This window comes from Colletotrichum godetiae (genome assembly GCF_030913485.1).
Source record: "Colletotrichum godetiae strain CBS 193.32 chromosome Unknown BDP55scaffold_2, whole genome shotgun sequence".
NCBI classification, from domain to species: domain Eukaryota; kingdom Fungi; phylum Ascomycota; class Sordariomycetes; order Glomerellales; family Glomerellaceae; genus Colletotrichum; species Colletotrichum godetiae.
This window is the reverse complement of record NW_026851250.1, coordinates 402,289-428,949: the sequence shown is the minus strand read 5'-3', so window position 1 is coordinate 428,949 and position 26,661 is coordinate 402,289. Positions and strand designations below refer to the sequence as shown.

The 26,661-nt window shown below is 52.6% G+C and overlaps 10 protein-coding genes and 1 non-coding gene across 11 annotated transcripts; 5 read left to right on the top strand and 6 right to left on the bottom strand.

Annotated features, from left to right (window-relative positions):
• Positions 1-326: 326 nt before the first annotated feature.
• BDP55DRAFT_722868 (uncharacterized protein) lies at positions 327-1,940 on the bottom strand (the record flags this gene model as incomplete). Its single annotated transcript, XM_060578661.1, has 4 exons — positions 327-852; positions 911-1,583; positions 1,637-1,772; positions 1,827-1,940. 4 exons carry the CDS (start codon positions 1,938-1,940, stop codon positions 327-329), a joined length of 1,449 nt encoding a protein of 482 aa, XP_060436074.1.
• A 1,638-nt stretch (positions 1,941-3,578) lies between these two features.
• Positions 3,579-4,558, top strand: BDP55DRAFT_642481 (Pre-mRNA-splicing factor SPF27). The gene is made up of 2 exons (XM_060573456.1): positions 3,579-3,796; positions 3,859-4,558. Exons 1-2 carry the CDS (start codon positions 3,760-3,762, stop codon positions 4,446-4,448), a joined length of 627 nt encoding a protein of 208 aa, XP_060436073.1. The 5' UTR covers positions 3,579-3,759; the 3' UTR covers positions 4,449-4,558.
• On the bottom strand, positions 4,553-6,276 carry BDP55DRAFT_126629 (camp-dependent protein kinase regulatory subunit). The gene is made up of 2 exons (XM_060565478.1): positions 5,515-6,276; positions 4,553-5,462 (listed from the first exon to the last, which is right to left on the bottom strand). The coding sequence occupies exons 1-2, from the start codon at positions 5,998-6,000 to the stop codon at positions 4,761-4,763; spliced, it is 1,188 nt and encodes a 395-aa protein (XP_060436072.1). The 5' UTR covers positions 6,001-6,276; the 3' UTR covers positions 4,553-4,760.
• Positions 6,277-8,710: 2,434 nt separating this feature from the next.
• Positions 8,711-8,798, top strand: BDP55DRAFT_t31. The gene has a single exon. It is a non-coding gene; the product is annotated as a tRNA-Glu (tRNA).
• A 706-nt stretch (positions 8,799-9,504) lies between these two features.
• On the top strand, positions 9,505-11,149 carry BDP55DRAFT_539326 (LEM3 family/CDC50 family protein; the record flags this gene model as incomplete). Its single annotated transcript, XM_060568020.1, has 7 exons — positions 9,505-9,604; positions 9,710-9,746; positions 9,814-9,910; positions 9,966-10,359; positions 10,415-10,756; positions 10,810-10,972; positions 11,035-11,149. 7 exons carry the CDS (start codon positions 9,505-9,507, stop codon positions 11,147-11,149), a joined length of 1,248 nt encoding a protein of 415 aa, XP_060436071.1.
• A 705-nt stretch (positions 11,150-11,854) lies between these two features.
• Positions 11,855-15,802, bottom strand: BDP55DRAFT_126485 (FACT complex subunit SPT16). Its single transcript, XM_060565477.1, has 5 exons — positions 15,230-15,802; positions 15,034-15,118; positions 14,850-14,971; positions 13,187-14,792; positions 11,855-13,131 (listed from the first exon to the last, which is right to left on the bottom strand). Exons 1-5 carry the CDS (start codon positions 15,407-15,409, stop codon positions 12,026-12,028), a joined length of 3,099 nt encoding a protein of 1,032 aa, XP_060436070.1. The 5' UTR covers positions 15,410-15,802; the 3' UTR covers positions 11,855-12,025.
• Positions 15,803-16,753: 951 nt separating this feature from the next.
• BDP55DRAFT_539368 (carboxymuconolactone decarboxylase) lies at positions 16,754-17,483 on the top strand (the record flags this gene model as incomplete). Its single annotated transcript, XM_060568027.1, has 3 exons — positions 16,754-17,245; positions 17,331-17,376; positions 17,428-17,483. 3 exons carry the CDS (start codon positions 16,754-16,756, stop codon positions 17,481-17,483), a joined length of 594 nt encoding a protein of 197 aa, XP_060436069.1.
• Positions 17,484-18,053: 570 nt separating this feature from the next.
• Positions 18,054-18,830, bottom strand: BDP55DRAFT_689424 (uncharacterized protein; the record flags this gene model as incomplete). Its single annotated transcript, XM_060576737.1, has 1 exon — positions 18,054-18,830. One exon carries the CDS (start codon positions 18,828-18,830, stop codon positions 18,054-18,056), a length of 777 nt encoding a protein of 258 aa, XP_060436068.1.
• Positions 18,831-20,776: 1,946 nt separating this feature from the next.
• On the bottom strand, positions 20,777-21,383 carry BDP55DRAFT_625900 (uncharacterized protein; the record flags this gene model as incomplete). The annotated part of the gene is made up of 2 exons (XM_060571552.1): positions 20,777-21,022; positions 21,087-21,383. 2 exons carry the CDS (start codon positions 21,381-21,383, stop codon positions 20,777-20,779), a joined length of 543 nt encoding a protein of 180 aa, XP_060436067.1.
• Positions 21,384-22,477: 1,094 nt separating this feature from the next.
• Positions 22,478-24,592, bottom strand: BDP55DRAFT_642456 (cysteine desulfurase IscS). Its single transcript, XM_060573455.1, has 2 exons — positions 23,384-24,592; positions 22,478-23,181 (listed from the first exon to the last, which is right to left on the bottom strand). The coding sequence occupies exons 1-2, from the start codon at positions 24,482-24,484 to the stop codon at positions 22,759-22,761; spliced, it is 1,524 nt and encodes a 507-aa protein (XP_060436066.1). The 5' UTR covers positions 24,485-24,592; the 3' UTR covers positions 22,478-22,758.
• A 112-nt stretch (positions 24,593-24,704) lies between these two features.
• Positions 24,705-26,345, top strand: BDP55DRAFT_642455 (Flavinator of succinate dehydrogenase-domain-containing protein). The gene is made up of 2 exons (XM_060573454.1): positions 24,705-25,192; positions 25,320-26,345. The coding sequence occupies exons 1-2, from the start codon at positions 24,952-24,954 to the stop codon at positions 25,886-25,888; spliced, it is 810 nt and encodes a 269-aa protein (XP_060436065.1). The 5' UTR covers positions 24,705-24,951; the 3' UTR covers positions 25,889-26,345.
• The last annotated feature ends 316 nt before the right edge of the window (positions 26,346-26,661 follow it).

Sequence of the window (26,661 nt, the reverse complement as noted above, 5' to 3'; positions counted from 1 at the left end):
TCGGCATTTAAATCCAAAACCGTCGCATGGCAGTCTCTTCATCCACTGAATATCATTTTGTCATAGGCGTTTTTCTCTTTGTTTTCCTTTCCTATTGGTTTCGATATGATACATATATAATTGGGTATCAAAACATAAAAAAGGAGTAATCCCGACTAAATCCTAACGCCTGCGCATTGTTTCTATCCGAAAAAGGACAAAAGAAAGAATATGTAATAATCTGGCGTCGCTTATTGGAGTGCCGCTAGTCATCGATTACAGCCGTCTAGATCCTATGCTTTTCCGGGTACCGTTCCATGTTCAAAGACCGATGCTGGGGTTTATGCTTAGTGCTCGGAGGAACCAGATTGTTTCCGTCCAGGCGCGCCGTAGTCCGAGACAGCGCTGGAAGTGTGCGAGATCGACGTTGATCGGTGGCTTTGTGTAAGGCTATTCTTGGCACCCCCAGACTCCAGATCTTGCATTCCGTAGACACTCGACGCGTCATGTGTCTCCAGCGCAAACTGCTTGGTGCAAACGATGCCTTTGTCGCCTCGCAGGGCTGATTGCAGCTCCGTGGTCGAGGAGTCGCCGAGAGGGCGAGACATGCGGTTCGTGCTTCGGCTCCCGTCCGCGGCGCTCGAGGGTGAATCCGCATACTTTTGTGTGTCGTAGCGCTTGGTAAGCATTCCGAAGAGCTTGGGAAAGGCCTTGATGAGAATGAGACGGATGGCTGGGAGACAGCAGCAGATAATGCCGGTAGGAACCTCGAGGCATGTCCAGAATGCGATGTCGAATTGATCCCACGTCGGGTTCAACGAGTTTGCGAATCGGACAAGTGACTGAAGTCTCAGGATACTAACGATGGTGACGCTTGGCGATGTTAGCACAGCGTCTACAGGACCGGTCATAGATTCGTGTTGGAACTTACAAAGTACCGACACAGAACATGAGTGTGACGGCTAGCTTCTTCCACCAGTGCAGATTGAGAGTTCGGATCCGCGACAAAGGAAGATACAGCATCCACAGGTCCAGAAGGATACTGATGATGGCGTTCGCCCACGGAACTGCATTGATGTTGATGCAAGTACCCTGCTGCTCGCCATCCCATCTCGTCCAGTAGTAGTGGATAGGCGTACATTGGAAAATACCAACCATGAGAAAGACAAAGGTGTTAACGGCATTGAAGGCGGCTGTGCCCCAAAGGAGCTTTCCGAGCCCGGCTCGGTCGAAGATGCGCATGTAAAAGCATAGAATCGCCATCTTAACAATACCCATCTGTACGAAGTACATTGGCTCTAAGATGTAGAACCAATAACCGAAACTTTCAATTTGATGTGGTGTGAGGGTCCAAATGTCTTTACCGAGCCCGGCAGGGAGAATTCCAACGAGATTGATGATAAACGATGGAAGGACAGCCAGGTAGGCAAGAAATGTGAACAAGTCATCGAGCCCGAGCTGTGCCGACGAGAAATACTTGTAAATCAAGCGGGCTCCAACGACAAAGGTGGTGAGTCCCAGCAGGACCCATGTTAGTCGGACATATTCCGCGCTGTGATCTCGGATAGGTTTATCGCATGTGGTCTCGAACACAGCTTTGGCATCTTCGCGCTGTTAGTATCTGCCACTGAGATTCAGGCTGAAGGGTATGACTGACGAAGTGTGTCCTTGATACTACATGCCCCAACTATACATGTCTCGGTATCTGACTCGAATTTCGAATCGTTGCAGATACAAGTCGTGTTCGTTAAACCGCACGGTGAGTCCTTGACAGCGGATAGAATACAGGTAACCTAGAGCAAAGTTAGATGATGCCGGCCCGAAACCTAGAGACGAGAAACCCCTACCGCGCATGTGGGAAGCTGGGCTACAGCATCTGTGATGCTGTTGACTTTCTGAGCTGCGGCCGTAACAGCTAGTAGCGCAGCTATCAACAAGGCAAAAGACAGTGGAAACCTCATGATGTCCGAAGTGAGACCGTTTTGTCGACAAATAAAGTTCGGAAAAAACCTTCCCAAAACCCTGGACCGTATCAATGGGGACAACTGCTTCTTAAAGAAGGAGCATTGGTACCACAAGGCCGTTGTTCACGTTTTTTTTTCTTCTTCTCTACAGAAGCCACCGTCCACAACAAACAACAAAACACGAAAGGGGCACCCAGAGATGGCTTTGCCAGCGACATTAAGGGTAGGCAACTTCATCCTTCGTAGGTCCCGAGTTGTACTCCTTTCAACAACATGATGTGCCGCATGCGATAGTTCAGCCAGAAGCGCGCCACACTAAGCCAAGGAGGCGGCCGCCTTTTAGCCCCCTCACGTGGTGGAGACTCGATGAGAAGATGACGATCCAGGCTGGAATCGCGAACAGAGCGTACCCGGACCACTGCTTCCGGCAAGGCCGGTGACAGCCACCTTTCCATAGTCCGACGAGGGCGAGGCACGGATGGAACACCAAGGTCAAATAGCTCGAGGTAGTGGACCACTGACGGGCGAACGACGTCTCGCGACTGTCGCCTCTTGGGTTGCTCCAGGCCCCCGGGTTACATTCCGGATTCCATCCGCCATATCCGTCCTGCACGACTTGCGGGCGACGGAATGGGAAAGCGCTTCATCAATGACGAACGAAGAGCGAACAGAGACCTAGCGTAGAGACGATGACTTCTGGGTGGATCAAATCTGGGACGCGGGTGCATATCTAGCTAAATAGTTCGTGCCGTTCTTCTTCAACATGCCGATGGGAGAGATTGAATAGTTCTCGATTGGTGGAAATGCGTTGCGATGGACTCCCTGGAAGACGTTCATTCCGAGAAAAACGAGATTGTGAGAGCCACTCTACACCTTCTTCCACGTGGAAGTCGTCTAGAAGGAATGAAGGCGTACTGAACACTTCCATTCCGTTATCGTCGACGCCTCATTGATGTTGACATGTTTCTCGGATAAAAGTGAGGCTTGCCTCTGTCAAAGAAATCAACTCGTCTCATCAGGCAAGTGCAGAAGTTAGCACCATGCGTCAGCCTTTCAGTAAGCCCACCTGGAGAGTGCTGTTGGAGAAAATCAGAAAGAAGAAAGGTCCGAGGTGGGGCAAGGCAAGAAGCCATCGACAACTAACGCCATGCCTGCACGTCAGGTCCCCCGTCGTCCCATCATGCATCTGCCAAGGTAATCGTTGTCTTGCGTGCTTGCCTGTCATACACCAGAAAGTCGGGACGGATTGCGTAGAGCGAGTCCAGCCCAGGCACTCGGGGCAGCAATTGGTGGGTGGGGTACCCTGGAGCCAGGGGACCTTTCCAGCCCGCTAGCGCTGTAGCGTCGCTAATTGACTGCTGAAGAAGGCTGATTTGTCTGCTCTGACAATCTGGCTGCTCAAGCGTTGTGTTTGTGTGAGTGGACCCTCGCAAGCTTCGCAAGCTTCGCACCCCGGACCAATGATCGACGGCGGGGTGGTCTGTGCACCCATTTCCACGAAGCCAAATGTACGCACGGGCCTGCCTTCCTTGTAGCCGACTTTATCTTCTTATCGGGCAGCTAAGGTAAGGCAAGGTACCTATCCAATGCGCGTGCGTCAGTGCGTCAGTGCATCCCAAGGTTCCAAATTTCTGAACAACGATCGCGGCAGCCTCGCGCCCGTTTAACATCGGCAAAGACACCTACGGACACCACTACCACCCATACCATCAACCCCTCAGAACCCCTCCACCGGGAATACGGTCCGTTTGACAGAAACCGAATTCTTTATTCCAATTCCCCCGGTTGCGAAGTCCTTGTCGGGCACACCTGCAAAATGTCTGCGTTGAACGCCTTCCATGAGTCGCTGCCATGTACGTTTGTTATTCCTGCCATTTGCCGCGCATACTCTCCGACTAACGAACAACGCCCGCAGATATTGATGACGAGCCCACACCGGCAGAGCGCGAAGCTGCCGAGTCCCTGATCCGATCTGAATTATCCACCTTTACCCCGGCGCCTGCGCCAAACTACAAAGAACCGTCCTTCTCCTCCCTCGTCGAACTGGAGCTGGAGCGTGTCGCCTCCAAACAGCCTCTCAAAGCTATTGATCTCGAGCGCTATCAAACACAAGAACCTTTCTCCGACTCCGAGGCAAAGTCGACGGAAGAAGACCGTATCCGTCTCGCCGACTCACTCCAGAAGGCCTACATTTCCTACGCCTACCTCGATACCCGTGCCCAAAATCTGTATCTGTTGGATAAATGGGGAAAGAACGCGTGGTTGATTGGCAATTGGGGACTCGAGAATGAACTGAAAGGTTTAGAGCGTGATCTCGCTGAAACGAAGCGCCTCATTGATGTTTTGACTGTCGCCCGGAGACGCCAACAGGAAGAAGTAGCAGCAGAGGTGAAGGGGCTGGAGGAGAACTGGAAGAAGGGTGTTGGAAGGACACTAGAAACCGAGATTGCAGTCGAGCAATTGAGACGAGAGGTTCTAGAAGAAATGAGGGTAAGGGGCGGCTGAGACGCATCGTACCGCGCAGACGTAGCACTTGACGAGTGCCGCACTTTACTGTAACTGTACCAATCACAAGAACCAATTAATGATACCACATGGAACGTTATCTTCACAAATTTCAAATCTGCTTGCGTCGTGGAAGAAATGTAATCTTTACTAACAGGTATCTGGACGTCACTAGCCGTGTCTCTTAGGAAGCGAAGGTAGGGGGTTCCGCCTAACGCCGTCGTGAATCTTGACATTCACCCTCTTCAACCTTCCCAAAGTCTGCCATCCAAACTTGGATCATACGCAAAATCAAATATCCTCAGGTTCCTCTCAGGCCGCTTGAAGCGGATCCATCTCCTCAACGCCGGTCTTGACTTCCTCGTATTTTGTCCGTCTCATGATGCCTTCAACGGGACCAAGGAGTCTCTGGAAGGCGTTCTTGCCGAGACTCGCAACCTTGACATCCGACGTCGCGACAATGCTAGCGGCGCGAGGAGCATCGTTCAAAAGCGCCAGCTCACCAAAGAAATCTCCCTTGCTGTAGTGCTTGACAGATTCCTTAACGCCAGCCTTGTAGGCATCGGCCTCGCCGCTCTCCAGAAGGAAGAATGCGTGACCTGGGTCTCCCTCCTTGATAATGGTCTCTCCAGGAGCGTACTTCTGGGTCTCCAGTGCGTCGGCAATCTTGGATCGCTCGTAAGGTGTGAGGCTTTGCAACAAGGGGACCTCTTCGAGGAAACTCTCGTACATCCGTCGCCGAGCGAATGTCGACTCCATGAGAATACGGCGGAACGTTAGGCGATCAAGCGCCCAGAGAGTGCATCCAGATTCGGCAGAAATGACAGTTGCAGCCCGGGGAGCGTTGTACATCAAGGCCAGTTCACCAAAAGAGCCCCCTGCCTGGATGGTTCCGACTTTCTGGCCCATACCTTCGGGGCCAGGCTGCAAGTTCCCGCTACTGTTGACATATACATCAAACGACCCCTTCTCTACCACGTAGAAGAAGTCTCCCGCGTCACCTTGGCTAATAACCTGTCGCGAAGTGTTAGGAAGCCCTTCAACATCACCCATTGACTCAACTTACCTTGATATCCTTAGCGGGAATGGGCTTTTCATTCAGTGCACCCAGAATTTGGCCACTCTGTTCTTCATCCAAGTGGGAGAACAGGAAATTGCCCTCAATGGCAGTTTGTAAACGTTCCAACTGCTCTTTGGTCTTCTCGTGATAAGGGGGCGACCAGTTGTCGTATGTATCAGCACTAGGCTTGAGAGACTCAGCAGAGACCGAGGTTCGGCGGCCGAAATTGTACTGCGCAGGGTAGCTCTCGGGGTTCGGTGGGCTTCTCAGCGCAGAAGGCGGAGCGTCGTCTGCAGCGTCCCCGCCGAATGGGCCGTTGAAAGTCGTACCCATATTCATGCCGAAATTCGGTGATGTCGGAGACGCAACAGTATCGTTCTCTTCCTCTTCGACCACACGGTGGATGGCATTGCCTCCTGCGGGAGGTCCATCGGTAGGTCCTCCAAAAGGATTGGCGTTTGCCCCAAAAGGACTCTTGAACATGCCGGACATGGTTGCAGTGTAGGTACTCGCACAAGGAAAGATGTTTCGTTTCGAGGATATAAACCGTCACGATTCGCCTTTTGGAAGGTGTCCTATCGGCGCAACGTTCAAGGACTTTGACAGTAAGTAGTTGGGCGAAGAGTTGTTTGCAAACTATTTGTGCTCTGATCAGCTTCGGTCCACGACGTCCAGATTGCAGCGTGAGGAATGTTAGAGGGTTGCCAGGTTCTCTCAGGTCATCAGGGTAGGGTGGTGGACAAAAGAATGCTGTAAAATTGGTGGGGTCGTTGAGCAGGGTGCAAGTTGAGGCGCACCCAATGCTTCGTCCCCGCGTTCAGGCTGCACCAATCAAGCTGGCCACCGCTCCCTAGCAACTGCGTTGGATAGAGGCAAGAAGACGAAATGAAGCGGATAGCGTTCAATAGATACCACTGTTGCTTGAAGGACTCTGACGCAGTAGAGTGGCAATGTTCCGAAATGGATACCGGACAAAGCACGAGAGGAGAGACAGGACAAGATGAATACCGTGGAACGCTCAAGATGGAGATCAGAACTCTGATACAGGTGGCAAGAGGGCCAAGAAAAGCAGAAGCTGTTGAAGTGATATGACAAACAAGGGAAAGCGGGTGCTTGATGGGTTTAACCTGGCAATAAACGGACGGGAACTATCACTTACCACCACGGGAGGAGCTAGCTAGTGGGTGATGATGATCTGGGCGGGGAGCTGGCTAGCTTTCGTGATATTGGCCACCGCCTATTCAGGTAGGAGGCTGCTGTCGACAGTATACTGGAGCGAAGGACTGGCAAGACCGGGGAGGGGTTTTGTTGATAGCCAAGACGCGGATGAAGATCCCCGTGATCAACAAGTGGGAGTGGAGGAAGAGAGAGTTGCTAGTTAACTTCGTACGATGAAGCAACTAGGGGTACGGTAAGGTCGAGGTTGTGAATACCGCTAGCTAAGAAATAGGACGGACGAGGGGCGAAGCAAGTGGCCGATTGCTGTTCCTGCTCTCGTGCTGTCGTGCTGTCGTGCGGGTTCGAAATTAGGCCACGAGGACAGCGTTCGCTTGTTCGTTCAAGTCGAGGGAAGCGGGAGGAGGTGACGAGATGAGAGCACGAAATGAAGAATGGCAGAAGTGGAAAAGGCCAAGGGAAGGGAAGCTTTTTGGGTTCGGTTTAGGGACGTGGATTGCTCTGGGATGGGGGGAAGAAGGTGGGGGGGTTGAGAAGCAGGAGGCACGGAGGGCCTTTGACGCATCGCTGCTTCCAGTCAAACAACAGCAGCAAAGAAGCAGGTGCTCCCCTCCTTCCTCCTTCCATTGCTCCTCAATGCCCCATCTCCTTCCACAAGGTGACGGTAAGGTCCTAGCTTTTGAGGGGCCCTGTTGCCCCGGTTGGCCAGTCATGACCGTCGAAGAGTTCTAGAAGGCGCACAGATCAGCTTGAGGCCGGCTCCCGCTGGCCTTCCCTGCAGCCCGAAGTGTCCGGGCTTCACCTTCCAAGCCGCTTCGGTTGCGATTCTGTGCAGCTCTCAGCAACGCCTCTGACTGGCTCAACTTGCAATAAGCCCAAGCATCCCAGGACAGCTTACCTGCTTTCAATCCATTGCCTCCTTGCCTACGGAGTACCTGCCTCAGACGAGATGCAGGCGGTACGTACTCTCGGACTGAGGCATCTTACTCCTTGGATCCCCTGGTTTCGGCCATGTCATCATGGGGACGGCCTCCCGTGGAATTTCAGGGCGCTTTCAGTGGGACTACCCCGTCCGCCCGCAATTGCCCCTCACCAAACCTCTCCTGCCAGTGGCTCCTTCATTCGATAGCCCGCTGATCAAAGCCGGTACAACCCTTTTAGGGGTGCGGGCAAGAGGGGACGATCCCTTTCCCAGCCAAAGTTGCGGGAGCTGCTTGGTCTCAGGATGCACTTTCCAAACGACACCTCGGCCTGCCGCTTTCACCGGGCCGCATTGTCGAGTTCATTTCAGACAGCCAAGTCTCGCCTACATCCGAAGGCTCAATGCTTTACGACAGTCCATGTTTGTTTGCGAAGAAATCGTTTCAAGTGCTGGCCTGTTAGATGTGATATAAGACAGATACAACTGGTGATGTCGAGCGACTTATTCTGGAAAGACCTGAGACTGGGCTGAAGCATCTTTCATGGTTTGGTGAGAATGTATGTATGTATTACGCTTTCGCCTCTCTCTGCGTTTAGATATGCTTCTAAAAGCCTCATTCCCTTTGGTTTTTGGTAAATGTCGCTTGGTGATGTTCCCGTTCTGACATCTGTATGGCAAACGCTTACTTACAACTTCATCAGAATCTCCTCCACATCTGCATTTTACACCAGCTACCACATCGTACACAAGGGTTTAGAAACATGGTGTTCATGGCATTACTCAAGCAACCGCCGGCGGCCATGTGCTAAGCATGTTCTGTAAGTTCAGAAGACCATAAAAAGTAAAGAACGATCATGCGAGAGCTAGGGAATGTTTTCTCAATGATGGCAAAGCTCTAGATAGGACTGGCGAAAGAAGAAGTGTTTTTTCATGTTCTGCGATTTATCAACTAAGGTAAAGCCAGAATAAGAAGACAACATCGCTGTACGTATAGAAATAAAATCGTAAACGGCAATTTCTATTGGAGCAAAGAGAGAAGACATCTCGAGTGGACTATTTCGGGGTCAATGTTCATAGCTTGTGAATTTTCTCCTCAAACATGAATCCGATATGGTGTAGTGGCCAACATGATGCCCTCTCATCTCCAATGAAAGGTTAGGCATAGCCCCGAGTTCGATTCTCGGTTTCGGAATATTTTGACTCCGGAAGAGATATTTTTGATTGTCTTCAATCATCCGTCTAAAGGTTGAGATGTCTGCAAAATCCTTTTCAATTCACTCCGAAAAAAAAAAAAAAAAAAAGGTCATAAGCTTTTGGCGCTCTGGCTACTTACAATTTTTCCAACGTATAAACTCGTGCCTCAGGTTTGCATTGACACGCCTATGAATACTCCGTAGATAACCGACCACCGAATGTCACTGAGGATTTGGGGTGGAGCCATACCATGGATATTTTTCTACAAATATTCTTACTGTGTAGAACCTTTTGGGAGACGGATTGGGCACTGATAATTTCACTGTACAATGACTGATATCTTGTGATATCATTACATCCTGTTCTTTTCCAAAGCATCTTTGATGCCTATCGTTCCCTCCAACTGTTTGGCTCCTTCAATTGTTCTCGGTCTGCTGAACGGACTATACAGCATCCAAAGGCCCCAGTTAACAACTGAACAGCGGCTGCCCGTGCTCCGTGTTGACGAGGAAGTGGGTTACTCAGCCACGACGCTAGACCCAATATATGCATTGAACGCCAAGCCACAATTACCTACGCTGACTTCCGACTCTCCTGTCTGTCCGGTCAAGCGCATTCTAGTCTGGACTTCCTCGACAGCAACCGATCGCCGACATCACCAACATCAATCGCGCGCGCACCTTCTGAGTGCACAATTGCCCAAGATGCCCGATCCCTCACCTGGCGTCAACCACGCCGACTCCATCGAATCGCAACATGACACTGGGAAAAAGGAAGACAAGAAGAAGAGCCGCCGACCAGCGAGTATGTGGAAGCCCCGGAACATAGCCAACCTCCCTTCGGCGATCGCGGAAGCGCTGGGAAGCGATGGAAATGAAGATTATGGCACTGATATATGCTCCTGAATAGACACGGCATTCAGACAACAACGTTTGAAGGCATGGCAGTAAGTTTGGCAACAGCTCTTTAGAGACGAACCGTCGCAAGGGAATCTCGGTAGCTGACTATTACAGACCAATTTTGACGCCCAAGACTGTCTTGCCTCTCTTCTTCACGATCGGAATCATATTTGCCCCGATCGGTGGACTCTTGCTCTACGCAAGTGCGAAGGTAAATATAGCATTAATACACCGAGAGGGCCATTACTAAAATGCGCGCTTCGAAGGTCAAGGAAATCCGCATCGACTACACAAACTGCCTCACCGAAGCGACCTCCACTCTTGGCGAAATGGACTCGAAGTACATCAGCACTGCGTTTAAGAGCGACGACCAGACAAAGAATGCCGAGTGGGCTGTGACAACTGTCGACGTCACCGACGGACCGATTACATACGAGGCGAAGCAATGCAGAATCCAGTTCAGAATTCCTGAGGATATGGGACCGCCTGTGCTGTTCTACTACCACCTCACGAACTTCTACCAGAACCATAGACGTTATGTAGCTTCCTTCTACGACAAGCAGCTTAAGGGAAATGCCGAGTCCGCCAGCAACGTCAACAGCTCTTCCTGTGAGCCTCTTGAGTGGGACTCAGATGCCCTGAAGCCGTACTATCCTTGTGGTAAGTCTTTCCGCAGTCCACTTGCTCATTAGATCACATATTTACAAAGCGGCAGGTCTGATTGCGAACTCCATGTTCAACGACACGTTTACTTCGCCCCGTATGCTCCAAGAGGACTCGATCTACCCGATGAAGAACAACTCGGGTATCGCTTGGGCGTCTGATGCCGACCTTTACGGGGAAACCAAGTACGACCCTGCTGAGGTCATGCCGCCACCAAACTGGAGAGTCCGGTATCCCAACTACACCACTGAGCACCCTCCGCCCAACATCGCCGAGTGGCAGGCCTTCCAGGTTTGGATGAGGACTGCTGGATTGCCCACTTTCAGCAAGCTCTACCAGCGCAACGACGATGAGACGATGAAGGCCGGCACGTACGAGGTTAACATTACTGATAGTGAGTGTCTACCAACTAACGCGAATCACCGTTTCAGGCTAACCCAGACGCAGATTTCCCAACTACTGAGTACAAGGGGAGCAAGTCCATCGTCATCACCACACGAACAATCATGGGTGGCAGAAACCCTTTCCTGGGTATCGCCTACATAGTAGTCGGCGGCATGTGCATCCTTCTGGGTGTGATCTTCACTGTCACTCATCTTATCAAGCCGAGGTAAGAAAGCCATTCCTCTGTCCCAAGCCCCTTTAGAGCCTTGGTACTGACAATCAATGTAGAAAGCTTGGTGACCACACCTACCTCTCCTGGAACAATGCCCCTGGCTCCAAGCCGGGTGCCGGTCCCAGCTCGGCAATGGCTTCAGGTCGCGAAGTACGACCGGGCGAAGCCTAGAAGGCCCGCGATGAGTCGCTGCGCCCTCTTCGTGCGCGTGCAGCATCTGACTCAACCGAACCTTCTGTAACATCGACAAGACTGGCGTACAGTGTTACTGCATCGTCAGTCGGGGGCCAACGTATCGTTTCCCCCCGGTCGCACCTGTGAGGTCGGGCAAGCAGACGCAGCATCGTTTTGGAAGGCTAGCATCGCGGCGTTTTTGTACGGAATGACATGAAATTGTACGAGTAACGGGGACCTCGACTGCAAGAGGAAAACCCCGCCCTTCACAGCATCTCCCGCTGCCGAGGAGAGGACCAGGAAGGGGGACTTTTGTTTATGGCATTCTTTACCGGCTGGTCAGTGACGCGCATCGTTTGTTCTGCTTCCTCTTTTTATGAACTTTTTGGGTTTCTAACCCTGCATGACTTTTTTCCCAAACCCCCCCTAAAGAAAGGAACGAGGGTGAGGTAGGCAACCAGCAGAAACCATAAACGTTCCTTAGCTTACCGAGGGAATCTGGAGTTCGAGGGTCAAGGGTCAGGTAGACCATCAAATTATCTGTTCAAAGCATGATTAAATCAGTTTCCTTCCACACATACATCTACATTGCTCGAAGTAAATCATGCATACAATGAGGGGAAGGAAGTTCCATCACGTCCGTCCGGGAATCGTCATGAATTAATAAGAAAGCTATCTGTCCCGTCACCCTGAAGGCTGCAAGAGGCGGCCCGCGTTCACCAAGGACCTCCCCGTACTCTCGCCCCTAGACGCCTACACAACAAATTTGATAATACAAGTGATACCGAAAAACAATGCACTCATGGAAACGCTTCCGTTTGTACCTACGACCCGCCATTTCTCATCAAATGGTGCTGCCAAAGACTCAAATGCTCAGTGCTTTCTCTTCTTGCGGCCACGGTCGTCATCGTCACCGCCGCCACGTGCGTCCTCTCGATCGCGCTTCTTGGCCTTCGCCTCGAGTTCGTCCCAGTCCTCGCCCTCGTCTTCATCGCTCATCTCGGCGTCTTCCTCCTCGTCAGAGACGTTAGACCCGAAGTCAGAGTCTTCCTCGCTCGATTCGGAGGCCTCATCAAGCTCATCAGACTCTATCTCAAAGTTGCTCTCAGGCTCAGACTCCTCTCCTTCGTCGTCCGACTCTGCCTGCAAGAAGGACCAACCACCGTCAATGAAGAACTGGTGGGTGTCGGCAGTGACCGTTTTCATGATTGTCGGCCAGTTGAGGTTGAGGGGTCCTTCGGAGTACGCAATGTCTGAAGAGTCCAAGAATTCCTTCACATGGTCGAGGAACTCTACTGGAATAGTGTTGACGTGGTAGGGTGCTCTTGTGAAATCTTTGAAGACGAACACAAGATCAAAGTTCTTCAGACCGAATTGCACACGTTCCAAATGTGCCACTTCTATATCATCCAATGTGATAACCATGAAAGGTGGCTCAACTACCTGGATCAAGCACTCCGTGGTAGGCTGGATAAAAACGTTGCTGCGGAATGGCACGCCATGGAAGCCAAGGTCTCTGATAGGAACATCTACCTCGATGTTCTCGTTCTTGCCTGCCTCGGCAATCTTCTGGGCAAAACCTTGGAACAGGCGGTCAAGCTCGGCACGGCGACGACGCTCCTCCTGCTCCTGTTCGAACTCATCCTCATCGCCGTAACGATATTTTCTCTTGCGGTTGCCTGTTTCATCAAACTGGATATCAGTCGCCTCGCGGTAGAACTGCACATCCTTGGTCTTCTTCTTGTTGGCAACCATGATGGGGTCTTTCAAGTGAATGTGGATAATGACGATCAACTCGTGCTGGCAAGGCTGGAAGAATAGGTGGCGGACGTTTGAGAATAGAATATCGACACGTTGCTGCGTGCTAAGCGGCGACTGGTACCGAATACCATTCTGGTGGATTTCCACCTTACCAGGGACTCGCTTTCCTTCCATGGCAGGACGAATGAAGACATTGTCGAGCACAGCAGGACGGCGATCTGTTGAACTTGGTCAGTAGGCTTTTCAGAGTGGTCGAGAAAGAGGCTAGCTTACTTCTTATTTCGACGAGCTTGTCCTGCTCGACAACGTCCTCCAGCTCCTTCTTCTCCTGCTCTTTCTTGTTCACATCCCGCTTCATGTTGGATATCTGCGTAGCGATTTCTTGGTAGCGGTCGCCGTCCGTCGACCGGAATGTCAGACTTCTGACGAAATGAGCCGATGCGTCCTCAAAAGGCTGGTCGTCTTTGCGACCGACACCCTGGCCTGGAGAGAGCAGGTTGACTCTGAGAAACGACCAGTCACCTTCATCACTCTTGCTGGCATTCTTGATCGTGTTGATATGGAATGGTACAGGACGACCCATGACGGGAAGTATCACCGTATCATTTCTCGCATCGACCACAATCTGCAGTTCGCGGACCTTGGGAGGGAACTGGTTGTCACGCTTGTATGAGTCAAAGCGCTTGAACTTCTTCACCTCTTTGCCGTTTTGCCCGCTGGTCGACTCGGAGAAGCGCGCCAGACCCTCCTTCTGCTTCTTCGATGCCAAGTCCTTTTGATGTTCCCGGCGTCTCTTGTCCGCATCGTCATCGACTGTGGTTGTCCGTTCGGATCTCAACCTCGTAGAAGTGATGTTCTTAGTAGCAACAGCACCAACTCGAGAATCCTTCTTCTCCTTCTTGGGCGTAGGCTGGGTCTCCTCCTCGTCTTTGAAGAAGAAGGAATTTGAATCTGCGTCGATAGGAGTCTCTCCGGTGAAAACAACTGCCTCGCTCGATGTCACACGGATCGTGTCGGTGATGACCAGGGAGTAGATCTTGCTGTTCTTGTCTTGGGGTTGAGGGTTCTCAATATCGCTGAAGCCCGTTGTGATGACAAGGGTCATGCCATCCTTCAGGGCTCGGGAGTTCTTCGCGTTGAGAATCAAGGTCGGGTCTCTGTTCTCCAAGCCGACGCCCCAACCAACGTTTTTCAAGAAGTGTTTCTCCAAGTCAGGTTTCTTGGCCTTGATCATGCTCAAAGCCTTGTTGTAGACCTCCTTGATAACGACGCCATCGCGAACCTCTTTGAGAATCATGTTGTGGATGTTGAAAAGAAGCTTATAGTTGCTCTCTTGCGACTTGTTCGGGTCGACCAGGTACGTACGGGCGATGGCCGAGCAGTACGATTTGTAGCGCAGGCCCATAGCAGCAACAATAGTACCGGGGTGCAAAATGTCGTCGTTGCTCTCCGAATTCATCTTCAAGTCGTACTTTCCACCACTCTGCACGAGAGGGCCCAGAACCCAGTCCAGCTGTGCAGGATCCAAGTCTGCGGGAAGCTTCGTCTTGTTCGGAAGCTCAACCGTCTTCCAGAACTTGGTATCGTCAAGCTTCTTGTCAACCTTGTCTGCTAGCGCGCTGTGCTTGACCTTCTTCTCCTTATCAAGAATATCCGACATTTCTTCGAGGAAAAAGGGTGTCATCAAGGCGACGCAGGCCTTGGAAGCGGTTCGCATGGCTCGGAGCTCCGTTTCGTCCTTCACGGAGAAGGCGTGCTGGGAAAGGGCTTGGGAAACGTCGACCTCCTCGACATCCTTGCATTGGTCTGCGAAAATCTTCTTCCACTCTTCGATGAAGGGACCCTTGGAGGTGTCCTTGGCAATGGTGCCAACCTTGTTCTGCGAGACGGCTGCGTTAGTGATGGTCGACATTGATCACACAGAGCAATGACCTACGCCCGAAGATTTGATGACTTCAGCGAGCTTGACAAAAAGCTTCTCGTTCTCAGCGGCGTCCTTGCCTCGAACAAGAACCTCGAGGGGGAATCGGCCGTTCTTCAACTGTTCCAAATGCTTGGCTGAAATTGAGTTAGCTGACGCTCGTTGCGCAGGTGGCACAGTGATGGCGAAAACTCCTCACCTTTCTTCGCAGTCGTAAGGATGTAGATCTTCTCGGTGGTGAGCAGCATCATCGTCGTCGGGAATTCGTAGCCAAGAAGCCAAAACTAAATGCGCAAAAAATACAAAAAACGTCAGCTCTTGATCTGTCCACAATGATGATGGCAGACGCAATGGGGATGGCCGTGTCGTCGCGGATTGAAAGGGAGACGACTAACGTGCATGGCGTTGTTCTTGTGCAGCTCGGGGACCTCCTCCACCTTGCCCATCATCACGACGATGGACGAGGCGCCATGGAAGATGTTGCCATCCTTGGATCGCAAGTCATTCTTCCATGCGCTGGCGAAGCGCGAAGTGCGCTCGTGGAAAGCTTTGTTGTCGATCTTGATCTCCGCCATCGTCGCTGCGTAGTGAGTGACGGATTTGTTGGCAGAGAAGGGGTTGAAGAACGAAAGGTTCCAGGTTGCTGCTGGCGACGCGAGATCCGAAAAATCCACCGCGTAAATTGGGAGAGGTAGGAGCTCGGCACGTGACCCGCCGCGCGCTTTCACTTTCTGACCACCCAAGGTTCCCAGGCAGTCACGTCAGTGGGCTGCAAGTTGCTGGGTGTCGCGGCGCGATTGTTTGTGGAGCAGCCGTGGAGAAGCTGGCGGGGGACTTCAGTGACTGTTCAGGTGGTGAGCTAGCGCGAAATGTGCTGGAGTGAGCTTTGGCAGTGTGGCAGTTGAGCCAGTTGTGACTTTGTGAGGTGCAACTGGTAAGTCTATGTCAAAGCTTCCTGTACACTTTAGAGTTCTTTGCGAAGTCATTCCTAGAATTTACCTGAGGCAGCAGCAAAGGAAAGTCGATCCTCGGAGTAAGCCCGGGAAGCACCCATGGGCAGACGCCGAGCAGGTCTGGTACCTACCTGTGTAAGGTAAGGTAGGTAAGGTATATTGCGCAAGGGATCCGGACGAGCATCGATGCTGCTAGGCACTTACCCCGAACTTCATGAAGACCAGGTGTTTACAAGAACGCAGACAAAGCGACAGGAGAACGACTAGATGTCAAGTTCTTAGATGCATTTCGCTCATACTAACGCTGATTTCGAGCATAGACTTACCATATTTTTCGATTATTGATGAATAGCAGCGTTATGGTATCGAATACCCGATGCTTCTCATTCACATACGCAATATTGATGAATCGCACCCTTTCGAAAACCAAACTCCATATTTCCCCCATGCAAGTCATCCCCGATCCCCAGGGAAGCAGTAAACGAGACGGCTCTCCACTGAAAAAGGATTCCCACCTGTTACCGACGGGACACCCTAAGGAAAGTAAGTACCCGACAGCGCCCTGCCGAGTCGCGCCGACCTGTGAACTCTCAGTCGGATGTCCCAGCGACACCGGCATCGCGCCCGGGACAGCATTCAACCGGAGGACCCAGAAATTTGAGAGGAGGGGGAAAACGCTCGCTCGGCCCGCCCGATTTTCGGGATGTGGAGACGGGACTTATACGCAACCCCGCGTAAACCCCTCGGATGAGATAAAAGAAGGCATTTCATGAACCTCACTTTTCTCATCTACACTAGTGACAGTATCTCACGATAACATCACAACCACAGTATCTACATGAGCTCATTCTCAAGGTTCTTGAACCTCTTCAGATCCAAAAAGACACCAGTCGTACCCGTATCCCTCAAACCACCGTCACCACCTAGAACACCCTCCCCCTTCACAACCCCCCAACACCATCCAAGATGCGTCTCCCCTACGTCCCCAACCCTCCCCAGACCACAACTCCTGAAGATGCCGCCATCGTGTCGCGCATCCAAGCCCGCCGCGCCCCCCGGCCCCTCCAGGCCCTAGACCTGACCCTCCTCCACGCGCCCCCCGTCGCCGACGGCTGGAACTCCTTCCTTGGCGCCGTACGCACCCAGACCACCATCCCCGACGACCTCCGCGAGCTCGCAATCTCCCGGGTCGCCGTCGTCAACAAGGCCTGGTACGAGTGGGGTCACCACGCGCCCCTCGCCGTCGCCGCCGGTGTCAGCCCGGAGGGCATGGACGCCATCAAAGCCGAGGCCCCGCTCGAGTTGAGCAACAGGCCCGCGCTGTATTTGAGCGAGAAGCAGTGGGCTGTGCTCGTGTACTCGGATGAGATGACGAGGACCGTCAGGGTGAAGGACGAGACGTTTGCTAAGCTCAAGGAGCTGTTCAACGAGAGAGAGGTGGTGGAGATTACAACGACGGTGAGTATTTCTCTCTGTGGAAAAGGGATGATGGAGGGGTGGTTCTATAAGAGTGAGAAATGTGAGAGACTAACGATGAATACAGGTTGCTTGCTATAACTGTGTGAGCAGATTCTTGGTAGCTCTCGATGGTAAGATGAATTTTCCAGTCTTCAAGTTGAGAATCGATTCTAATGTTCAAGCAGTTGGCGAGAGGAACAGCACTGGACCTGACGATGGGGCTCTGCCTTCCCACTAAGCCAACGAACGCGGGAGATGGAATCAAAACGGTATGTTCCAAGTTAGGGGTCCTGTATTGAATTTGAACCTATCAGGAGAATACTAAATGATGACGTGTAGTGTGAATATGCCAGGGGCTAGTGATGCTGCGAAAAGGGGGTATCTCATCTATGTGAAATGATATGTAAATCCTCCAGAGAAACGTTCAAAAAGTAAAAGGTCTCTTCTTCTCCAACCCTCCTCGTAAACCTCCCGTGAGCCTCCTTGTCCGTCTTACGCCTGTGATCCCTTCATATCAAAGTCGTGCCCTTATTGAAATTATGGGCGTAGGAGAATTGACAGACCGTCTGTCAGTAATGTCTCCTCAAAAAGATGCTTCTCTAGGGCCTCAAGCTGAGTGCCGCCAGATGATGTGTCGTCTGTCCAATATGCATATGCAAGTGTTCATACGTCGTTAGTGCCGTGTAACCTGTAGTCGTAAGCCGGTAATCGTTTTTCGTCGTAGTTTGCGTATATGTAGGTGCCGTCTATAAAGTCTTGACGCTTTCTCATGTCTGCCGCAAGCAACACTCCCATACCCATCGTTGTATCATATTGTCAGCTTGGAGTTGGCCAACTCTTGTTCGATAGACCTTTCGATGGAGGAGCGTCGCTTGTGCATCCGGGGACTCTTCTGTAGCTCCTGAACCACACCCGCCCACCCCAGTTTGTGTCCAGGTTGTGTGGTCTCGCGATGACCGATAGCTTGGGTAGTTAGCCTCCGCAGCGGCGGCCGCTCTCGAATCTCCTCGGTCAAGGCGCGTGTCAAGTGGGCGTTCAAGTTGGTCATTGGGGGCGTGAAGGGGGAAACAGGCGTCGTCTTTTCAGGGTCTCTTTGCGGTGTTGTCGGCGTTGCCACGGGCACTTGACGTTCTGCTGTGACGTTCGCTCGATCTGCGACCACACCCATGTATACTACGAGGAAGCGCATCCTCACGAGATCCAGCCGGCGCACACGCTCCTCGAGATCGCGGCGCTTGCTCGCCCAGAGAAGGCGGGCGCTCAGGCGTAGGGAAGTGGCGTCTTCAGAGAGAAGCAGCAAGTTGATCTCTTCACGCAGGTCGTCGCCGCCCTTCTGGATCTCGCGCAACAGGCGACCTAGACGGAGCTTATCTTCAAGGCGTTGGACCTTGGCGACATCGCGGTCGTAGCTCTCGTTCTCCTCGACAGAAAAGTCGACGGCATCGATGAAAGATGTGATCTCGTTGGGAGCGACACGGTAGGCAGTGACATATGTTGTCAGGATCTGGGAGAGTACGACGAGGGAAAGGAGGAGCGCGGTCAGAATCAGGACGAACGTCCACTGGCGCGCCTCGGTCTCGGCCATGGCGGAGAGCGAAGCACGTAAGAGCAGAGTGTAAGTGGCGGGTCAACTGGCGAGAGACTACCGCACCATGATGCGACGGAAGGTTTGTTGGTCAATAGGCATTCGTATGTGGTCTCTACGACAGGTAGTGTTCGAAGTAGCGATGAGGCATAGGCAAGATGTGAAGGAGGAGGCAACAGTGATGACGACTGAAGTGTGCACACGAAATCGGAGGGGAGGAAGGGCAAGGAGGGCTTTCAAGGGCTTCGCGGTGGTACTAGTAGGGTATTACCTGTGAATGGCATGTATCCTAGGTATTCGTCCATACGGCAGCAGGAGATGGCCGTTCCGCCCTGCGCAGTGCTGTGCGCGCCAGTACGACGTTAGGGTCTGTAAGTCGGGTTCCAGATGCAGCGCAATCAAATAATGCCTCCTCTTCCCTGCCTTTCCTTGCCCCTCTTGGATGCGGCCTCCCTTGCATCTTTCTGCTCGTGAGGTGCAGCCACTGGGCGGCATGAGCCAATAAATGGCACCGAGGTCGCTCCTGACGGGTCTCGTTCGTCGACCGTGGGATGCGACGCTCCCATGGTTGGTGGTCTCCCCTGCAGCTGCATATGGGAGCGTCGCCTGTCACTGGACAGACGAGGGTGAACTTCTTTATCCAGCATGGCTTCACTGTGGCCCGAACGTGGCTCGAGAACCGATCCGATGGGGCCGGTGTTCTTCTTCTGCCCTAGACAGTGGGAACTTGGAAGGAGAGAGGGGGGGGGGGGGGGGGGGGGGGGGCTATCACCGAGGCTGAGCTTGTGACCAACAGTAGCATCCTTCATCGCGGCCCTCATCTTCGGGGCTTCGTTTGGTGGGATTTGCCTGTATCCACTGTGCTGCATATCTTGGACAGAGTCCACCGACTAGTAATAAGAGGGGAGAAACCCTCGGACGGATTGTTACTTTTGGCGGTAGAAAACGCGACTGGAAGGGCTAGAACCTAGAACGATTGAACCTGGAACCCAGCAATGCGGACGGCGGTGGGCGATGGGCGAGGGGTAAGTTGATGAGGGGTTGTCTGGCGGTCAGCGAGCGAGACAAGATGAGACGACTCGAACGAGGCGAGGACGGAACGGCATGTCTGCTGGTGCTGGTGCGGTTTGCCTAGCCGAAATCGTGATGAAGAGGAGAGAAGGTATAGGTATCCGTATAGTTACTGCGTAAGGTAATCAAAGTGTGCAGCTGCGGGTGTGTTCACTTGTCTCCAGTACCTTGATTCCAGTCAGGTACCTTACATACTTTGGAAGCGCCATAATGTGCCATCCGAACACTCCAACCTGCGGGTTGTGTTTGGCTCCACGCACCAGCCATGTAAGAGGCTGGACACTTGCATCTTGGATGGCTTACTCTCTTTTGACCCTTGCACTTGCACTGCGTTTGTGCTGCACTTCTGGTCAGCGGGGGCATTTAGGTCTCTGGATCACCGGTAGGTGCATCCTCACTACTTGGCGCTGCTAAAATAGTGTAAGAGGTTTGCTTCGTGTGGTCACGTCAACTACATATGGCGTTAACAGTCTAACTTGAAAGTAACAGCTTCCTCGACTAGACTCGAAGACTCGCCGTTAATAGCTGGAGCAATGGCAGGCGAATATGAAAATTCGATATGTCACATAGAAGGGAACTGATCGATCAGGGCATCTGAATGACAAAAGCACCTCGGATCCACTTTCCCGTTCTAGATCTCGATTACTACAAGGTGCTTAGTGAGTCAGTTGAACAGTGCTGGGTGATTCTGCAATCACTAACATGTTCAACACAATATGTCACGAAAGCAAATTAGGTTGATGAGTCAATTCATCACTACCTGCAGAACTATTTGGGGATATGCATTCTTCGTGCAAGGGGTATCAAATTCCATCTGCGTCCTCAGTTCTGCCAAACGTTGCCAACACCAAGACAAGTGTCATTGGCGAGATAATTTAGTGCTGTCTAGCCTCGGCCTGCTTCTGGATGTCGTGCTCGGCACCACGCTGCTGAGTCTTGCCCGTGTCGTGAAGACCCTCGTAATGCGCCTGGCCAGCCTTGTCGCCAGTAAGACCAGCGACGGCACCACCAATAGTACCCTGGACACGGTTGCCAATGCCAGAGGTGTAGTCATTGAGCTGGCCCTTGGCTTCCTGCTGCTGACCTTCGAGGTTCTGCTCACGGCCTTGCTGCTTCAAGTTCTGCAGTCAAAAGTGTCAGCATACTATGTGCCTGTGAAGCGACGGTGGAATTCGTGAAGCTTACCTCGGAGCCGACAAGACCACCAACAGTCTCCTTAGCAGAGCCAACGGTCTGGTTCCAGGAGCCGCCAGCGCGGTCGGGGTCGTCCTTGCTCACGCCACCAGCGGTAGCAGTGAAGCCGGGAATCTTAGCGGTAGCGTGGGAAGCATCATGTTCGAGCTGTGCCTTATCCTGCTTGGCCTCTCCCTTGTTCTGGTCGGCAGTGCTGCCGGTAAGGGTGCCGAGGAGGTTTTGGGCAGCGCCAGAGGCAGAGTCGACGTAGGACTTGAGAGTGGAAGTGTTGTCGTTGTTGGCAGCCATGATGAAGATTGTGTGGGTTGATTGGTCTGATGAGTCTTATTGATTAAACGATTTGAAGTACTTGTAGGTTGCGTGTAGTGCTCTGATGGATGATGTGAAGTATTGATGTTGAAGAGAAGTGTTGGTGCTGAGGAGGATGTATGGTATTTATCAATGGAAACACCACGTCAAGGACCCTCCACTTCCTCAGGCAGGCAGCATGTGAATCGCCATTGTTCTGGCAACCGCGATGGCATTCGCCAGGCGGAGCTGAAGGTGTGATGTCATTTTGGAGATGGCCCTTGTGGTTGCAAGAGCACAGGAGGCAAGGAGGGGACCACTTCGGGTCATTGTGGAGGACAACGCGGGATGGAGGGGCAGCTTCGTACCCTGCGCACCTTCCATGATGTCATTTTGCGACTTCACGCCTTCTTCACTAGCAACCGCGCCATCGTCTGCGGTCGTCCTTCCCCCCAATAACCTCCGCGCTCTTCGTCTGGAAAGATGAGACGCCTTGCATAGGCCATGTGAGCCCACAACAGACGTAATGAGGACCAGTCTGGACCTTCCCTCTCCGACACATTGCCATTTGAGGAATGGTTGATGATGCACTTCTTCCACCCGCCTTGGCAAGAGCTATCCTAAACTTGTAGGCTGTCAGACAAGGCCGTGCCACAACGACAACGCCTGCCTGACTGCCCCCTACCTTACTTGCCGATGCCATCGTGGGTAAGGTAGGCAAGTACCTACGGTATCTCGTATCCGTACTGTTGATAGGGCCATGGCATGTCCATCTTGCATCAGATTGCTGAAGAAGCCGGACAGCTGGAGTCATGCCGCTTGCTCTATTTGGCTTGCTTACACTGATTGACTTGGAGACAACGCACTCCGGACACCTGAGGAATCATGTGAAGGCTTACAGGTGGTTTGAGACATATGGCTTTCACTCGCAGGAGATATTCTTGCTGGCACATGGGAATTGTTCATCTGCATGATCGTGCATAGCTCAAGGCTTCTCTATTGTCATTCATGCTGGGAGAAGTCCTTGTGATGAGGTTGTTCACTACCATAGTATACAGGCCAAATTCTTCCAAGAAAAAAAAAAAAAAAAAAAAAAACAGCCGATTGCCGCCGTGCCGGCTCTTGCCGGCGCCTGGTCTTTACGACCAGTGTTTCAACTCTCCGTGGTCCCCGATCCCAACTCCAATGTCCCTGAGCAAAAACGAAAGGCTGGCTGTTAAGGTATCTCAAATATGGGTTTTAATACAAACTACTCCGGGTGGGAAAGACTCGGGTGTTTTCCTGCAGGATTCTCAGTGGGCTCGCAAGCGTCGAGTGCTAAGAGTGCAGGTGTTAATGCGCGGGTGCGCATCATGTCGAGCACAAGGTACTGCTCTTAGTGCTGGCTCCACTGGATAGTGTTGAGGTCAACGCCTTCCTGCACCAGCTCCCAGAGCGGGCTCAGCTCGCGTAGGAAGTCGACTCTCTCCTTGACTGCCTTGAGAACGTAATCAATCTCCTGCTCGGTGGTAAAGCGACCGATGCCGAATCTGATACTGCTGTGTGCGCTCTCGTCGCTGTTACCCAAGGCACGGAGAACGTAGCTGGGCTCCAGAGAAGCGGATGTGCAAGCACTGCCGGAAGACAGCGCAATGTCCTTCAAGGCCATCAGGAGAGACTCGCCCTCAACGTAGGCAAACGAAACATTGACGCATCCCGGGTAAAAATGCTCGGGGTCGCCGTTTTGGGTGGTGTGTTCCAGCGACAACAAGCCGTTAAGGAGGCGATCGGACAAGAACTTGATACGCTTCGAGTCGTACTGATAGAATTGTCAGCTTTGATATACCAACACAAGAAACCACACAGAGAGCAAATCGATTGGGATTGGGTCAGACAGGTTGCTGTTTATCAACATGGACGTCCTTGTCACGGGACATTCAGAAAGCCATGCATGTAGGAGCGGATCATCATATGGGTAGGTAAAATGAGGGGGGAGAAAGTAACGAAATCTTTAGACGTACCTCCATCTCTTCGTAAGCGATGCGGCACGCTTCGCCAAAGCCAGCAACCAGTGGCGGTGCGAGAGTGCCGCTTCGCAATCCTCTCTCCTGTCCACCTCCGCTGATGATAGGGTCGAGTCTGACTCTGGGGCGGCGGCGAACGTAGCAAGCTCCAATGCCCTTGGGGCCGTAAATCTTGTGTGACGAAATAGACATTAAGTCAATGTTCATCTTGTTGACATCCATAGGAATCTTTCCGACGGCTTGCGCAGCATCGGTGTGGAAGAAGGTCTTCCTCTCCCGGCAAAGCTTTCCAATCGCCTCCAATGGCTGGATGACGCCGATTTCGTTATTCACGGACATGATGCTGACAATAGCAGTGTCCGGACGAATTGTCGCAGCCAGCTCTTCCATGTCGATCAAGCCAGAGTTCTGGACTGGGAGATATGTGACTTCGAAGCCTTCATCTTGAAGATGTCTGCAGCTGTCGAGGACGCACTTGTGCTCCGTTTGCGAAGTAACAATGTGCTTCTTCTTTCCAGATCTGCCAAAGAATCTTGCAACTCCCTTGATGCTCATATTGTTACTCTCGGTGGCGCCGCTAGTAAAAATGATTTCCTTAGGGTCGGCACCGATCAGCTTCGCAATGTGCCCCCGGGCCTCCTCAACCGCTTCCTCACTCTCCCACCCGTATGCGTGTGTTCTCGAGTGCGGGTTTCCGTAGATGCCAGTCATGAAGGGTAACATGGCATCGAGGACGCGGGGGTCGACGGGAGTCGTGGCTTGCATGTCGAGATAGATGGGCCGCTGGCCCTCCTCCATCGTGGTAACTTGCTTCAGGACCTCTGCCATGGGGCTGACCATGACATTTGAGGCATCGGGAGACTGAGGAACCACATCAATAAAGTCTTTCTTGTCAAGCTTGATGGCCGTTTCGATGTTGACCTGCGCATTATCACGTTTCGTTTCCGATACGTATCTGCGCTGCTGAGATAATCTGTGGGTTGGCGCAACCGCCACCTTTGATAATGCGGAAATGCCTCGTGAAGGAACCCCCGGCACCTGCGTGTAGCGGCTAAGGCGACCTGCCTGCCTGAGGGCGGACGATGTGATGCTAGCCATGATGTGTTTGATGTTGATGGCGTAGGGAAGAAAAGGGACGCGAACTTCAGGGAGGAGGAAAAGGAAAAGAGAATTTCTAGAAGGAGGAGAAAGCTACCCTCGCTATGTGGATATTTTTTTCGTGACAAATTCGGAGACCGCCTCGGGGTCGGGGATAAACACACGGGCCGTGATTGGCCAGATTTGGCGGCTCCTCCCATTTCGATGACGACCACCCCGAAAAAAGCAGAAGCCTACCTTCAGGTACCTTACCTAAGATTGGGCGGTGGGCGGGAAGCCGAAGGTTGAGGTTCCCCCTCTACCTCGGTCACCAGAAAACCGGCCTCGCACCTATCACAGCGTCCAATTTGTCAGACAAACTCGACAACATCTTGTTAACTTTGCCTTGCACACAGCACCACAGGCGCAACGCAACATCTGTACATTCAATCTTGTTTATCAACACCAACGAGCCAAACACGCAAAAAATGTCGACAGTAGCCCGCGCCCTCCGCCCGGCTCGCCGCCTCCGCTTCACGGCGCCGGCACCCGTAACAGCGGCAGCACCCCTGATCCTCCGCAGGTGCTTCGCCGACAAGCCGCCCATCTACACCGAGTCCGCCGTCAACAACGAGCTCGGCGTTGGCGAGTTCGAGGGCATCAAGTTCCGCGTCGAGCCGCTGCGGCGCCAGGGTGAGGATGAGCGGACCATGCGCGCCCGTCTTCTCTGTGAGTTCTTATGCCTTGCTGTGTTCTCTGCGTTCTCACTTCGACGGCTGTTAAGGGAAGTGAAAGAAGAGCGTGGTGTTCGGAAGACAGGATCCGAGTACTAATCATATACCTTACGAAATAACAGACCAATCCCGCAAGCGCGGAACTCTCGAATCAGACCTCCTCATGTCGACTTTTGCAAACGAACACCTCCCGCACATGACCAAATCCCAAATGGCGCAGTACGACCTCTTCCTCGACGAGAACGACTGGGACATTTACTACTGGGCCACCCAAGAGGAAGCCCCCTCCGCCTCGGCCTCGACCCAAAAGACATCGTCCTCTTCTTCGACGAAGGATACCCTCGCCTCCTCAACCGTCAACGCAGCAGAATCCTACCGCCCCATCGGCTCCGGCGCCGCCTCGACAATCGACTCGGGCAAGAAGACCCCTTCCAAGCCGAAGGAGGACGTCCGCACGCAAGACGTCCCCGGCGAGTGGGCCAACACCGTCGGCTCCTTCAAGGCGCAGTACCGGCCCGTTCCCGTGCGGTGGCAGAGGAGCGAGATTTTAGAGATGCTGAGGGCTCATGTGCGCAGCCGGCGTGCGGATGGGACTGTGGGCGTGCATCGGGATGTGCAGGAGCGTAAGGAGGGCGGGTTGGGGTTCATGCCGCCTTTGTTTGACGTTGATGGGGCGGGGAAGAAGAACTAGATTCTCACCTCGCAGCCGAGAAGAAATGCGGAAGTAGCTGGCTTCAGGAGTTTGCGCTTGAGAGAAAGGGAGAGGCAGACAGAGGAGCAGAGGAGCAGAGGGGTTTGTAATACTGTACCAACAACATCTATCAGGAAATACCATCATTGGGTGGGGAGGGGAAAATCATGGGAGCACGGTACATTATAGACGGACGGCTTCATTGGAGGCCATTTTGCATATTCGGAGATGGAGAGAGAGTACGTGCCTACGAGGTAGATCGGCAGGATAGTAGATTACTGCAAGCCTTCATTGGAAGGTCTTGGCACGTCGAGCAATGTTGAACACCAATTTGTAATATGACAGCGACAGGAGGCTCTTAGCAAAGTTGCCAGCATAGAGACATTGCTGAACCAGAGAACCAGTGGATGATATCATGAAAAACAAGGAGTGGGGCCCTCCCTTGCGTTCAAATGTCTCAGTTGCTTACCTAACATGCTCGGGCTCCTCTACTCAAGGATGATTAGCTAAACAAAACGTAAATGGGCAGGCCTCCCAGGACTTGGACAAAGTGAATTGGGTCTTGCTGAATGCTGAATGCGGTCGGGACTGGGGACGAGGATCTTTGGAGAGACGGGCTCTCGGAGTCGCCCTGCTCTTCCACCGCTTTCGCCGCGACCGAGCAACTGTATTCCACTTGCCTTTCTTCTTTTTGCATTGTTCAATTTCCCAAACCGATGCCCTGAATATCCTCAAGTCCGTCTCCTTCCTTCCCTCCATCCGTTTTCTGAAAT